Raw genomic sequence first — 16,519 nt, 5'->3', positions numbered from 1 at the left:
ACTACAACATAATAATATTTTATCTTCCGTTCCAGAAGCCTGAAACCTTTTGACATTCATAAACACTTTATATAAGATTGTGAAGGTACTAAAATTATGTGCAAAGCCAGTTTGATTTTTTCTTTTTTATTACTGATAAGTTGCATATGATTCTTTAATTCCTGCATTAAATAGCTAAAAGTACCATATACTAAATGCTAGTTTTAATGTTTTCTTCCCCTTCAATTGATTTCTGTTTCTGATAAAATATGCATTGAAGAGCCTTTATTAAAGCTCATAATGTGAGATAAAATCAATAAGGGATAAAATAAGGCATTAAAAATATTAAAAGCTCTTTTTTAAAAAAGAAAAATCTTTCTCAAGTCTGTCAATTCAGGCCACAAAGAAACTTGAAAATTTCAGAAATTTCTCCCAAACCAATTTTTTATTCTTTTAAAATAAAGTATCTCTATACTCTCTGCATTTTTTCCAAAGAAACACACGAGTCCTACATGTTCTGAGTAAGAAAAAAATAGTTGTGGTTTGTCTATAATGACAGCTCACTTGTTCAGCTTCAACAACCATGTAATTGTCATGGATTTACTCATAAGTAATGCATAAAATAAGTCTATAAATTCTGTCATAGTTGTAATTGAATCTATTAATCACTGCCTGAATATTATTTCTCTGTGTTTTTTTAAATATATACAGTTCCCAGAAGAATTTTTACTTTGGGAAAGATATATTCTTTTTTTTTAATGACCAATATTTATTTATATATATTTGTCAACATTAGGATAATGGTTAAGTATATGATGGTATATCAAATGGGATATTGTGCAGCTTTTCAAACTCCATGACATGGAAATTATGTCGAAACATTCAAATGTTTGTGGTTTGATATGAAATTGAAAAGAAAGACATAGAGTTATCAGTGTACTGTGATTCAGTTCAGTTCAGTTCAGTTCAGTCGCTCAGTCGTGTTCGACTCTTTGCGACCCCATGAATCGCAGCACGCCAGGCCTCCCTGTCCATCACCAACTTCTGGAGTTCACTCAGACTCACATCCATTGAGTCAGTGATGCCATCCAGCCATCTCATCCTCTGTCATCCCCTTTTCCTCCTGCCCCCAATCCCTTACTTTGGGAAAGATATATTCTTATTTCAAGAAACTTGAAATAAGTTTCAGAGAAAAAATTTTGTTTGTTCAGAATGAACAAGTGAATATTACCAGGTGATGGTTATTTTGAATCAAAAACTACTATATCCAAATTGGCAAGGCAATAGGAAGCTAAGGAATTATTTGAGAAGAGGGAGACAAGAAGGAAAGCTTCATGGAGAAGCTACATCTCAAGATGAGTCTTATAGAAATAAATGGGCATGAAATGAAAGAAATCCACAAAGTCATTCTCTGTGGGATGCAACATGAGAGCTGTAGCATCAAAATGCAAACTCCACAAAGTGTCTAGGTATGTGGGAGAGCCAGTCTAGAAACTCTCCAAACTGAAAATGCTAATCTTAAATATTAACTTCCTGTCCAACATTATCCACTGAGTCCTACATCAACATAATTGTCTAAAGATACTTCTCAGTACATGTACTGTCCTCTCTTCATTACAGCAATCTTTTATACTGCTTCCAAAACAAAACCAACAAAGTCATTGGAGAAGCATTTGTAATATCCAAATAAAAATAGATGCTTCCTATCTTTCACATTTCCTTCAGTGAATAGTCCTACCTTTCAAGCTATCACCTGTGTATACATCTGGTTATTTAATTGATTTATAAATAATTATTTAAATATAAATAAAATATTTTAAAATTTTATCTTCAGAGTCAGAATGGCAAACATATCAAAGATCTGTACTGTGAATAATTAATCTACATCACTTTGATAGTATTACAAATGATATATAATATCAAACCACAGAGATAATTTTCAGTCTATTAGAAACATAAAGAAAAGGATTTATTGAGGCTAAATATGCAGCCAAGTGACTATTCAAAACCTGCAGTGAGTAAATGGGGGATTCAGATTTTGTTCAACCACAATCCAGGTCCATGCTCTGTTCCCTTGCCTTTCAATGTAGATCAGTCATATTAATGCTCCAAAGTAGCTTTTTTGGTGAATATATTGTGAATAAACTTACCTGAAGGAGATGATCATTTCTGTGTCAGAAAACAATTTTATTTGTAGCAGTATCTTGCTCAGTAAGTCCCTGCATGTTTAAAGGTTTTCAGAAATTTATTACATGAATATTTTAAAATAGTTCATAAAACAAACTTTGTAAGATAATTCAGCTGATCTCCTCTATAGCTTTACTGCTGTAACCCTAGGAAAACTATCTGAAAAGTAGGGTTGATCAATTAATTTAACATTGGATTCATGTAAAGTAATAACTACCTGCATTCCTGCTTAGTCGCTCAGTCATGTACGACTCTTTGCAATCCCATGGACGGCAGCCCACAGGCTCCTCTGTCCATGGGGATTCTCCCCCAGGCAAGAATGACGGGTTGCCATGTCCTCCTCCAGGGGATCTCCCCAACCCAGGTCTCCTGCATTGCAGGCGGATTCTTTACCATCTGAGCCACCAGGAAAGCCCAATAAATTCACCTCAGTGGAGTTAAATCCCATGGTCTATGTAAAATTTATATTATAAATGTATCCACTGCTACTGTAAAATTCTTCCTTATTGGAACCATATAGCTCAGTTTTCATTATTATTATGCTTCAGACTTCTTTCTTAAGAAATAAAATATTCACTGGATAGCAGACTTTTAGAGTCCTCATTCTTACCAGTGTATCCAAAGTTGCATTTCTTACTTCCTAACCTCAAAAAGACACCAAATATGAAATAATAGTCATGGATTTGCAACACTACAGATCCACAAGTCCATTTAGAGAGCATTTATGAAAGTGAAAAAGTAAGTGTTAGTTGCTCAGTCATGTCCGACTCTTTGTGATTTGTGGACTGTAGCTCACCGGGCTCCTCTGTCCATGGAATTCTCCAGGCAAGAATACTGGAGTGGGTTGCCATTCCCTTCTCCAGGAGATCCTAATCTAATCTTCAGTAGTAAGTGAATTATGCCTATTTTGCTCCAGTAAAATTAATAATTTGACTCTTCCCCAAAAGAATAGTTGTTGTCAACTGTTCCCATTGTCCTCATCATCCCTCTATGCTAGGTATATCCAATTTTCTATGCCTACATCTAACATAGTACTTATCACATAATGTTATCTATTTAATTGTATATCTCTTCCACAGAGCTCCAAGTTCATTAAAGACAGGGTCCATGTCTCTCCTTTGATTCCTGGCCCATTGGAGAAGACCAATGCTAAAATTAGCTGAGCTGCTTTTTAAAACTGCTTTTTCATATTATTCTTTGGTGGAATCTCCTCCTTCGCAAGGGCAATGCCATTGTTTTTTGTCACTTCCTTTATGTGGTACATTGTAAACAGATTATCTTAGGTTACAGCACTGACTCCCTGATTCAGAGGTAAATCCAGAGGAGTCCCAGCCCTCAAGTGTGAGCCAGGGGCTCACAGGGTTAGGATAGAAACACAAACAGCCATAGCAGTGACTCAGTCAAAAACAATGATGACTTCAGTCATTTCCCCATTCATCGTCCTGTCTTCCACCTACCTAAAATATACTTGTTATTTTAAGCTCTAAAATAATACAGCTCTTACAAGTAAGTTCTAATTTAAAGACATTTCTTCTTTTTAGAAAATCATGCATCAATAAAGAAAACCTCAAAGAAAGAAGAAAGTCTGCCAATAAATTAGGATTTCTAAACAATTAATTCTTAAGATATAGGAATTAACATTTTTCTAATTGAATTATGGGAGTTTAATTATTTCCCAAAATATTAATACAGTTTGATATATTTTACCAGTCACATAAAGCTCAAAATCAAACTGCACAAGTATAATGTTGAGTAAAAATTAGTTTCTGGAAAGCAGTCATAAAGGATTAGATGGAAATATGCCATCTGTTTAAGTAGGTGTGGCTCATACTTACTCATAGTCCATCTAACTGCTGAACTGCTCCTGCCTTTTTGTTCAGGCAGGTTGACTTTCTGGTAAAGAATTCTTTTGTCTCCCTGATTCGTTGTGCAACCTAATATGAGTGCAATTGTCATTGGCATATATAACTGGATACTCCCTCTGGGTTTACAGAAATCAAGAGCACAATAAAAAATGAACCTACATTGGCTTGTATACTATTTAACTCATAGAACACCTGGTGATTTTTTTTTTGAAGAGCAACTCCTAAGAAGAAATGCCTCATAGGTTTACAGTTCTCTGCATCTGAAACTTGGGACATAATTGTAATTCATTTACTCACCCTCTCCTCTCACAGTTTGCACATGAATTAAACAGGTTTGCAATTCTGCAGGAATTGGAGAGGCATAGCAAAATTATCTGGATTAAATCTTACTCTAGAATATTCCCTAGATATCGAGGAATGAGTAGGAAATTATTATCAAAATATATTTTTATCCAAAATGAATGAGAAGTGGAATGGCACACTTAACTGAATGTTCTGAATAATGGAAACTTACTATACAAAATGTATTGATTTCTAAATGAGCAAAATATGGCAAAATGCATGTAACACCAAAAAATTCATTAAATGTAACAACATAATGCTCTTTCCTGGTTACAAGCATTATTTTTTCTGTTATATAGTTATTTTAATGTCATAGCCTGCTTTCTCAAAAAGCAGAGCCTGAGACAGAGACTTGCATGCAGTAATCAATTTGAGAAAGAATAAAGGATAGAAAGAGTAAAATGGGGAGGGGAAGTTGACCATTACTAGCAGCAACCCTGGCTTCATCTCACTGGACGTTTTGAATTTTATTTCCCCTATGACTAACGGGGGAAACATTTTTGCATCAGCTCTCATCCTATTCTGGCTCTAACAGAGTTACTGCCCCTATCTCCCATTGTCCATCTGGGAATGTCCAGTGGTTTCCTTCTAGCAGAAACTGAAAAGTCCTAGCTACTGACTTGAGAAAGTCATTTGTTACTCCTGAGATGAGCAGATCCAAATCTGCATGGAACTGGTAACCATACTGTGGCCAAGATAATTGGGCCAAGAGCATTTAAAGTGGCACCCAAAAAAAGGGGTTAAATGCATTTAGTATTTAGTGATTTGTATTCAAGATGTGGTTAAAGATCACCATTTTTCATATATTTTAGTATTTTTGAGGACCCAGACTTCTTTCTCAAATAACTTGTAATGGGGAACTTGAGAGTCTTTTTAGAAACACAATAATAAATACTAAAATTTTGTTACTCTCTATGCTAACGTATGAACATAGAAATTACATAGTCAGCAAATGAAGCAACTGACAAACAACTAATCTCAAAAATATACAAGCAACTCATGCAGCTCAAGTCCAGAAAAATAAACGACCCAATCAAAAAATGGGCCAAAGAACTAAATAGACATTTCTCCAAAGAAGACATACAGGATGGCTAACAAACACATGAAAAGATGCTCAACATCACTTATTATCAGAGAAATGCAAATCAAGACCACAATGAGGTATGATTTCACACCAGTCAGAATGGCTGTGATCCAAAAGTCTACAAGCAATAAATGCTGGAAAGGGTGTGGAGAAAAGGGAACACTCTTACACTGTTGCTGGGAATGTAAACTAGTACAGCCATTATGGAGAACAGTGTGGAGATTCCTTAAAAAACTACAAATAGAACTGCCTTATGACCCAGCAATCCCACTACTGGGCATACACACTGAGGAAACCAGAATTGAAAGAGACACATGTACCCCAATGTTCATTGCAGCACTGTTTATAATAGCCAGGACATGGAAACAACCTAGATGTCTATCAGCAGATGAATGGATAAGAAAGCTGTGGTACATATACACAATGGAGTATTACTCAGCCATTAAAAGAATACATTTGAATCAGTTCTAATGAGGTGGATGAAACTGGAGCCGATTATACAGAGTGAAGTAAGCCAGAAAGAAAAACACCAATTCAGTATACTGACACATATATATGGAATTTAGAAAGATGGTAATGATAACCCTGTATGCAAGACAGCAAAAGAAACACAGATGTATAGAATGGACATTTGGACTGTGAAGGAGAGGGAGAGGGTGGAATGATTTGGGAGAATGGCATTGAAACATGTATACTATCATGTAAGAAACAAATTGCCAGTCTATGTTTGATACAGGATACAGGATGCTTGGGGCTGGTGCACGGGGATGATCCAGAGAGATGATATGGGGTGGGAGGTGGGAGGGGGGTTCAGGATTGGGAACTCAGGTACACCCATGGCGGATTCATGTCAATGTATGGCAAAACCAACACAGTATTGTAAAGTAAAATAAAGTAAAAATTAAAATTAAAAACAAGGAAAGAAATTACATAGTCAAGACTGACTAAAATTATTATGCCTATAGAATGTGTTCTCCAAAACAAAAGTTAATATTAAAATTTTAAAATGTGTTCATAAATCTAACTATGTCCATTTTCTTCTCCCTTGACATTTAGATATTGCAATGCCAATAGCAGAAAATTTTCTCCATACATGTAAGTTCATTAATAGTTATTTTCTAGTAAAAAATTTCCTAGATGGGAAAAAAAAAAAGAGGTTTCACTTGAGAGTTAATGTGGTATGCACAAAGGGGCAATGGAAAACCTTCTTTTAAAAATTGTGTGAAGGTGATTGTAGATGGTCTTACATTGACTGATACCATGGATTTAAAATGAGGAACACATTATCTCATGCCATAATGGCAGAAGGGATCTAAGCAGTGATAATTAAAAACTCAGAATCTAAATGTAGCTACACATTAGTTTTGAGCCCCAGGTCTGCCATTTACGAACTGGATGAATTTACACGGGTTACTTAACTTCTCATACCTTCAGTTCCAAGGTACTGTGATGATAAATGGAGGTACAAGTAAGTACTTAAAAAGAGTACACGCTCCTAGTGAGCACTCAAAAGATGTCAGCTATTTGCATTTTCTATTCTGCCAATGAAAACTTCAGGCCTAAGAGCTCTCTGTGGAATTCTGATCCTAGAAGCCAAGTCCATTAGTGTGCTGAGAAGTCAGCTGCCTTACATACAAGCAGCTCCTTGCTGGCCAAAGCCTTCTGCTTCTACTCTTCTGCTAGACGCTTTAAGAAATGTGATCCCCAGGGTTACTAGAACCTGGAGCACACTGTCAGGGAGAAGCACTCTTCTTACCTGAGGTTGACTGGAGCAGCTGGATTAGAGGACTTGCCCTCCAGAGCGAGGTGACACCAACCCCAGTGGCTATCCTTCAGTCACAGCGTGGTTATTCCTGAGCAACCTGGGTAATATTTAACACAAATCTGTATTAGATTGCTTTCCTCTGTGATATATTTTGATGAAACTATCATTTAGCAACTAATAAGACATTTTAAGCTAAATTATTCCTATAAAAAAACTTCAGTAGTGATACGACCAAAATCAAAAATTAGGAATCTGTCAGGTTGGTAGAGAGAAGTAATCCACATAGGAATAAAAGCAGTGACAAGAAAGAGATCAGCCAGTTTGTGCATACCCCCAGACTAGAACATTAAACAACCATCTATATCAATATCCGAATTTGACTTGGTTTATCTGAGATTTTAACTCTACTTTAAATAAAAGGGGAGAAGGGAGAAGCAAGAAAAATCAAACAGGGTTGAAAAGAGAATAGAGTGGCATGTGACATAAAGTGACATATTAAAGTGCAGTAATAAGATAAACAGTGTCCTACTGTATAGCACAGGGAACTATATTCAATATCATGTGATCAACCATAATGGATAAAGAATATATATATACATATATATATATGTATATATATATACAAAACTGAGTCACTGTGCTGTATAGCAAAAATTAACACAGCATTGCAAATCAACTATACTTCAATAAAAAGAAAGTGTAGTAAAAAGTGATGATAGGCTGTTAGAGCTTGGTAGATTATTTGATGTTTCTGAAACTATCACCCAGAGAGCCTTTATTGTATTCCTTAAATCCTTGAAATTTGCCATAAGACTTCTTTTGACAGAACAAAAGCTCTAAGGTGCCAGGTAAGATTTTGCAAATATAATAGCAAGGTAATACTGCAGAGGTGGCATCCAAAAGCTTAACAGAAGTAATTATCATGAATAAGTAAAATCTTGGAATGAAAATTGGTGCATGGATGTAAATTAGATTAAAATTCTGAGTAAGAGCAGAAACAGGGAAGTAGAGTCACTGAGGGGAGGTTCTACTAGCCCAGAGATCATCTTTGTTTTTACATTCCTCTGAAAGAAGTTGAGTATAAGCCAACTTCCTTTAGGAGTTGTTCAAACAGAAGGGAGGATCCAGAGGAACCCTTATAGTTTTAGGTTCTGCATTATTTGCTTTATCCTCAGTAGCGTCCATGGTAAGGGAGTGGAAAGAAAGAGGGAAAGAAAAAGGAGTCATACTCAGTGAGTCAATATGAGGGTTCTCTCATTCAAAAATAACAACCACAAAGGCCCTGCTTCAACTCAGTGATGCTTGCAAAGAACATGCCTTAACAACCTGAAGTTTGCGTCTCATCAAAGAGAACAATCTAGAATCAGAAGCAATATATAAGCTTAAAGATTTCAACAGGCTAGTGAAGATTTCAACAGGCTAGCCTTTTAAAAGTCTATGTCCCTCTTCTGTGTTTCTAATCCTTTCCACACTCAGGAAAGAATATCTCAAGATACATCTTGTCACATATAATGCATAACATCTCTATGAAGCAGTTGACCATCTAACCTTTCCAATAAATTTAAATATTCCCACTCTTGATACAAATACCTTTATCTAATTCAGAGTTTTTCAATCTTAACTACTAACATTTTGGGCTAGAAAATCTTTTGTTTCAAGGACAGTTCCATGCATTACAGGATTTTTAGCAGCATTCCTGGCCTCTACCCACTAGATAACAGTAGCCAAACACTGCCCTCCTTCCAGTTATAACAACCAAAAATGTTTCCAGATATTGCCAAATTACTTCTGGGGATGGGAGGTGGCATGTTAAACTGACATCAATTGAAACCACTACTTTAATCTATGACCACTGCATTGATTTTGGCAAGTTTTATTTACTCTCCAAATTCTTATGAACGAACCTTATACATAAAAGTTTTGTAGTCAAGTATTTTTATCTTAAGATGTCTCATGAATTACATTATATAGACTTTATTTCTACAAACATTTGTGAACTTGTTTGAGCTTCTTTTATGTGATGAGTTTTCTCCATTAGGTTCTATATATATATATATATATATATAATTTTTAAAGATATGGTTCTTACACTCTAGAAATATTTACTAAGGAGACTGAGAATCTCTAGCAAAAGGTACCATAAATTGTTAAGGGACAAGCTCAGTGCTTTAGATGGAGTAAGGCAAGATAAGAGAATCAGAGAGTGGGTCAAATGGGCAGGATAATAGTGAAGTTATACTATTACTGCAGATTTGCTTTAAAGAGTCTAGCAGTTTCTCTGGATCTGAATTGACACTAAAGCACAGTCTTGATACTGAAAAGTATGTAACTTTGGGGAAAGGGTTAGTTCTTTTCATATATTATTCCTTTTATCCAAGTAAAATACATTTCTGTCTACTCTGTCTCTCATCAGTAATTCATTCACATTCACATTCATTCACATTTTCTTAAAAATGCTTCCTAGCAATCATTGCTTTAAACAACTGTTCACAAATTCTAAAATCACACATTTTCCCATGCAACTTCGTAATTTGTTTTACAATTATTCCAAATTTAAGCATTTAATTCCACCTACCTCTTTCAGGAGGTCATAGCAAGGACACACACACACAAAGGGGATGAGGATGGGGGAGAAAGATGTCCATCTATTTTGAATAAATTTTCAGGAAATCTCAAGACATCAGTAAATTAGTATTAACGTCTTCAAGACTGTGTTTTTTCTCAATTAAAAGTTAATAGTGACATTTATAGAAAGGTAGATTGTTTAAGAATGCATGCATACATGGTATCAATATCGTTATGTGCTAATGACTCCATTTTGGAGCAGGTTGTGGACATCGCAGAATTACTCACTCTGGCAACAAGATAGCGGGGGGCATGGATGCTGAGGAAGGAGAATGGCCCTGGCAAGCTAGTCTTCAACTGAAAAGTGTCCACCGATGTGGAGCCACTCTGATTAGTAACAGCTGGCTTGTCACTGCTGCTCACTGTTTCATAAAGTAAGCTCTGGACCACATAAATTTCTCAAATTCACTCAAGTACCTAAAAGTCTGATAGGTATCTTTCAAGAATACAGCCGTATAACTATGCTTCCAACTGTCCAGTATTGTGAGGTATAGCTCAAAATTACTCAATTAATTATGTTTTTTTAAAAAAAGATATATTCAGACTGAGCGATGTTATCAACAATGGCACATTTTGGACCAAATAATTCTTTGTTGTGGGGAGCTATCCCGTGCCTTATAGAATGTTTAGGAGCATCCCTGTCAATAGCATCAAATGTCAATAGCATCCCCTCAAGACTGACAACCAAAAACCTCTCCAGACATTAGCAAATGTCTCTTGGAAGACAAAATAGCTCTCAATTGAAAGTCACTAAGATGAATCTACTTAACTCAATTTCACAAGGAAACTGTAAAGCCCAAATTGAATGCAGATCTGTTTCTTTCTCATCTGTTACATTAGGTCTAATTTACTTAATTATAAGTATTTTAGTCCCTCCTGCAACCTTCCATATATATATCTCTCTCTTTGAAATGATTTTTTCTTTAAAGGATATATTATTATACCAAAAGTTTGCTTTTTTATACCTAAAAGTTTTTTACCCTTTTGTTTGATGGTTCGTTTCACCAATTTCTGTTGACTTTATATAACACTTACTGGTTTTATATACAAACAAAAATTCCTCTCAAACTTGAGAGTTTTAAAGTGTTCCCGCAACAGTACTTTTCAGTGCTTAATGTGTTGAATACAACCCTGATTAACAAGTAATAGTAAAAATCAGAAATATCTTTCTATTTATAGTTTTTAATGATTATAAAAGAGAATTTTGACTATATCCTTAATTTCCATAGGTTTACTCTGTCTCATATCCTTGCACACTATTTATAAAATCTTATTTATCTTGTGTTGTTATATTTATCTTTCTAAATCCTCCTGAGTCTTTTCTGTACAAATAATAATAATAATAAAATGTAGTTTCTATGAGTTACCTTTTAAAATAGAGCTTATTGACTTATTCAAAATTTATTCATGCTATAATTATTTTAGCTTTTTTCTTACATACAGCTTTGCTTTTGTGTACTTATATGCACTATGGAATTCAAAATTTATCTATTTCTTTTTGCAAGTATAAGATATTAATTCCTACAATTCTAATATATAGGACTTTTAATAAATAAATCTATTTTCTTTAGGGCCAGGGATCCCAAACAATGGAATGTTAGTTTTGGGCTCCTTTTAAGTGATCCACAAATACAGCGAAGTGTCAAGGATATTATAATTCATGAAAACTACCACTACCCCTCACACGACAATGACATCGCTGTAGTGCGTCTGTCTTCACCAGTACTGTATACAAGCAATATCCGAAGAGCATGTCTTCCAGAAACTTCTTACGCATTCCCATCCAATTCTGATGTGGTGGTCACTGGATGGGGAACATTAAAGTCTGATGGTGAGTTCCTAAACTTCTATCATTATATGGTTTGGGTTTTAGGAATTTAGAAAGATACTCAGAATCACAGCTAAACCTGAGAAGTATTCTCTCTAGGTCATTTTAAAGGAGATGAAAACCAACTTCAATGACATTCATATAGAAACTACAATTTCGTAGCATTTTTTAATGTGACTTCACTTCCCTTAACAATGGCAGTTTTTATAGAAATGTAATATTTGAATGAATTGCTTATTACTTGAATAAGCAATTCATTCACCTTCATTTCATTTATTGATTTACTCATTCAATAAACATTTACTTTGATCACAACCTTTATTCCAAGTACTGTCCTAGGTCATTTAGATATATTAGTAACTAAAATAGGCCAATATTTCCTGGCCTTACAAAGCTCACATTCTTGGCAAAGGAAGACAGACAATAATCATGAGATATAATAAATAGGATTACACAGCACATTTTCTGTAGGTAAGTACCATAGAAAAAGTAAGCACCACAGAAGATTGGACATTTTTGATGGGGTAAAATGAATGACCTGTGACAAAGCAATACTTGAGCAAAGACCATTTAAACATGTGCATTTACATGACCCTAATAATGTAAGCATGTTGTGTTTGTATTCATAAATGCATTTAAAAGCAGAAAATATAAACCCCAAATTCCAAGATAGGATTATAGTAACAACAGAAAATCTAAAAATAATCATAAAATGTATATTTCTGGAGTATGAGTTTTTCATTTTGTTTTCTAAAGTATATGTGTAATAAACATAAACCTCCAAAACAATTCAAAAGTAAAAAAATTCCATCAACATGGATGGACGCACTTAGTATTTCTAAATATGGTTATTTTTAACAGTAGCTGGGTGTGTTCATAACATTATTTCCTTGTCAATAAGAAAGCACACAAATACAAGTTTAAATAAAACATATGTTTTACATTGATTTTGAAATTGTACACAAAGTTAGATACTAATAACCTAGCAAGGGAGATTAATATTGACTTTAGAAAAAGTTATATAATTTTTTCCCTAGGAACAAGTCCTAATATACTCCAAAAGGGATTAGTGAAGATTATAGATAACAAGACCTGCAACAGGAAAGTGGTATATGATGGTGCAATCACACCTGGGATGTTGTGCGCTGGGTTTCTGGAAGGAAGTGTCGATGCCTGCCAGGTAAATCTGCTTATTCTATTTTCAAATGGATTTTTTTGTATGATTTTTAATTTCCAGTTAATCTGTTCAATGGTCTCAAAAGACTGATAATCTTTAAAGACTGAAGTACATATTATAGCCAAAGTAGCTGATTAAAATTACATTTCATATATATAATGCTAGGTCTCATTAAAGTATTAAAGGGCTAAATCACCCTTACTGAAAGGGGATGAGAATCAATTTCAAATAAGCAATGACGAGATGCAACTGAATATTGGTAACTTTAGTTCAACTGGTCCTCTTTCACTGGGAAACACAACTGGGTCTGACAACAGGACTAAGGATTGTGGAGCTTTTTTGATTTAGGGTGGCTCCAACACCTTAAATATTTGATTCATTTAACATTTATGTAGCATCTTCATGAGCTAGCTACTGTTTTAAGCTCTTTAAAATAATTTAGTTGGGTTATGCCAATCTTGTGATGTATGCTTATACTATTATAAACCCTACTTCTCAAATGAAGAGACTGGGACAAATAGATCAAGTAATGTCTAAACTAACACAGGTATTAAATGATAAAACTGAGATTAAGTTAGGGAAATAGACTCCACAGCCTCTAATTTGAATGCTCCACCAAGTTTCCTTTCCATATGCTTAATATACTTTAAATACTTCTGATGCTGTTTATAAGCAATAGTCCTAGAACCGACAAAAATACTATTGTAGTTATCGAGGCAGGCAGAATCAGTGATAAATCCAGAAGGATTCTTATCCTATTCATTCAATTCACTTATTATTCTTTCACTCTAGGAGCTAGATGACATGCAAACAAGAACTTGTAATACATAATTATCATTTCTTATTACTTATTCCCATTTTCCCAACTGTCCCATTAAACTTACTCTTCAAAGTCATTACAAAATTAAATTCTGTTTCACTCACTTTATCCCAGTCTATCACCCTCTACCCCATGACTCTCTTCTAAGTTTGTGTACCCTAGAATCCATGTTTTATTATTTCAGCCACTATATTGACAGCACCATCAATGATTTCATCATCTTTTGATTCCCCCACACCCATCTTAATCTCCAAACACAAGGCAATCTATTTGCCTTACTTGCTTTTATATATGATCCCCTGTTCATGGGGTTCTCAAAGCAAGAATACTGAAGTAGTTTGCATTCTTGTAATGGTTTGCCTACAAGACCTTTTAGAACTAACATCCAAAAAAGATGTCCTTTTCATTATAGGGGACTGGAATGCAAAAGTAGGAAGTCAAGAAACACGTGGAGTAACAGGCAATTTGGCCTTAGAGTACAGAATGAAGTAGGGCAAAGGCTAATAGAGTTTTGCTAAGAGAATACATTGGTCGTAGCAAACACCCTCTTCCAGCAACACAAGAGAAGACTCTACACATGGACATTGCCAGATGGTCAATACCAGTATCAGATTGATTATATTCTTTGCAGCCAAAGATGGAGAAGCTCTATACAGTCAGCAAAAACAAGACTGGGAGCTGACTGTGGCTCAGATCATGAACTCCTTATTGCCAAATTCAGGCTTAAGTGGAAGAAAGTAGGGAAAACCACTAGACTATTCAGGTATGACCTAAATCAAATCCTTGATAATTACACTTCCACACAGTGGAAGTGACAAATAGATTCAAGGGATTACATCGGATAGCCAGAGTGCCTGAAGAACTATGGATGAAGGTTCATAACATTGTACAGAAAACAGGGATCAAGACCATCCACCAAAAAAGAAATGCAAAAAGGCAAAATGGTTGTCTGAGGAGGCCTTACAAATAGCTGTGAAAATAAGAGAACTGAAAGGCAATGGAGAAAAGGAAATATATACCCATTTGAATGCAGAGTTCCAAAGAATAGAAGGAGAGATAAGAAAGCCTTTCTTAATGATCAATGCAAAGAAATAGAGGAAAACAATAGAGTGGGAAAGACTAGAGATCTCTTCAAGAAAATTAGAGATACCAAGGGAACATTTCATGCAAAGATGGGCTCAATAAAAGACAGAAATGGTATGGACCTAACAGAAGCAGAAGATATTAAGAAGAGATGGCAAGAAAACACAGAAGAACTATACAAAAAGTATCTTCATGGCCCAGATAATCATGATGGTGTGATCACTCACCTAGAGCCAGACATCCTGGAATGTGAAGTCAAGCGGTTCTTAGGAGGCATCACTATGAACAAAGCCAGTGGAGGGGATGGAATTCCCATTGAGCTATTTCAAATCCTAAAAGATGATGCTGTGAAAGTGCTGCACTCAATATGCCAGCAAATTTGGAAAACTCATCAGTGGCCACAGGACTGGAACAGGTCAGTTTTCATTCCAATCCCAAAGAAAGGCAATACCAAAGAATGCTCAAACTACCACAAAAGTGCAGTCATCCCACATGCTAGCAAAGTAATGCTATAAATTCTCCAAGCCAGGCTTCAGCAATATGTGAACTGTGAACGTCCAGATGTTCAAGCTGGTTTTAGAAAAGGCAGAGGAACCAGAGATCAAATTGCCAACATCCACTGGATCAACAAAAAAGCAAGAGAGTTCCATAAAAACATCTGCTTCTGCTTTATTGACTATGCCAAAGCCTTTGACTGTGTGGATCACAACAAACTGTGGAAAATTCTTCAAGGGATAGGAGTACCAGACCACCTGACCTGACTCTTGAGAAACCTCTATGCAGGTCAGGAAGCAACAGTTAAACTGGATATGGAACAACACACTGGTTCCAAATAGGAAAAGGAGTACGTCAAGGCTTTATATTGTCATCCTGCTTATTTAACTTCTATGCAGAGGACATCATGAGAAATGCTGGGATGGAGGAAGCACAAGCTGGAATCAGGATTGCTGGGAGAAATATCAATAAGCTCAGATACGCAGATGACACCACCCTTAAGGCAGAAAGTGAAAAGGAACTGAAAAGCCTCTTGATGAAAGTGAAAGAGGCGAGTAAAAAAGTTGGTTTAAAGCTCAACATTCAGAAAACGAAGATCATGGCATCTGGTCCCATCACTTCATGGCAAATAGATGGGGAAACAATGGAAACAGTGACAGTCTTTATTTTGCGGGGCTCCAAAATCACTGCAGATGGCAACTGCAGCCATGAAATTAAAAGACGCTTGCTCCTTGGAAGAAAAATTCTGACCAACCTATACAGCATATTAAGAAGCAGAGACATTATTTTGCCAACATATGTCCGTCTAGTTAAAGCTACGGTTTTTCCAGTAGTCATGTATGGTTGCACTATAAAGAAAGCTGAGCGCTATTGGAGAGATGGTGCGCATGATAAAGAGGCAGGTTCAGGATGGTAAAAGTTCCATTTGGGATTTGTAAAATATGAGGTGCCTATGGAATATCCAGATATATATGTTTAATATATCATTGTAAATAAGAATCTTGAGGTTAGAAAAGAGTTCTGGCTACAGATACATACCTAAAAGTCATTGTCATCTGGACAGTAGTTATATTCATGAGCATGGATCAATAACTCAGTATATAAAATAAGAAGCAGCTAAGTAACTGAACTCAGGTATCATGCTTTTAAAGGACTAACAGTAAGAGATAAGAATGATCAGAAAAACTGAAAAGCCTAAGAAATTGATCTCACCAGAATCCAGGGATCGGAAAAAAAAGAGGGGGATGGTTAATAATAATACATAACATC

At 35.5% G+C, this 16,519-nt stretch overlaps 1 protein-coding gene across 1 annotated transcript in view; it reads left to right on the top strand.

The window, feature by feature from the left end:
* The window catches only part of LOC138082302 (transmembrane protease serine 11C-like), a 63,990-nt gene that overhangs the window by 43,420 nt on the left and 4,051 nt on the right, over positions 1 to 16,519 (top strand). Inside the window, exons 6-9 of the mRNA XM_068975595.1 lie at positions 6,514 to 6,552; positions 10,050 to 10,221; positions 11,419 to 11,678; positions 12,713 to 12,855. Coding sequence (XP_068831696.1) covers positions 6,514 to 6,552; positions 10,050 to 10,221; positions 11,419 to 11,678; positions 12,713 to 12,855 — 614 coding nt within the window. The remainder of the gene's footprint in view (positions 1 to 6,513; positions 6,553 to 10,049; positions 10,222 to 11,418; positions 11,679 to 12,712; positions 12,856 to 16,519) is intronic.

This window comes from Capricornis sumatraensis, chromosome 7 (genome assembly GCF_032405125.1).
Source record: "Capricornis sumatraensis isolate serow.1 chromosome 7, serow.2, whole genome shotgun sequence".
Classification (NCBI taxonomy): Eukaryota; Metazoa; Chordata; class Mammalia; order Artiodactyla; family Bovidae; genus Capricornis; species Capricornis sumatraensis.
The sequence above is the reverse complement of the archived record's forward strand: the minus strand, read 5'-3'. Positions and strand labels throughout refer to the sequence as shown.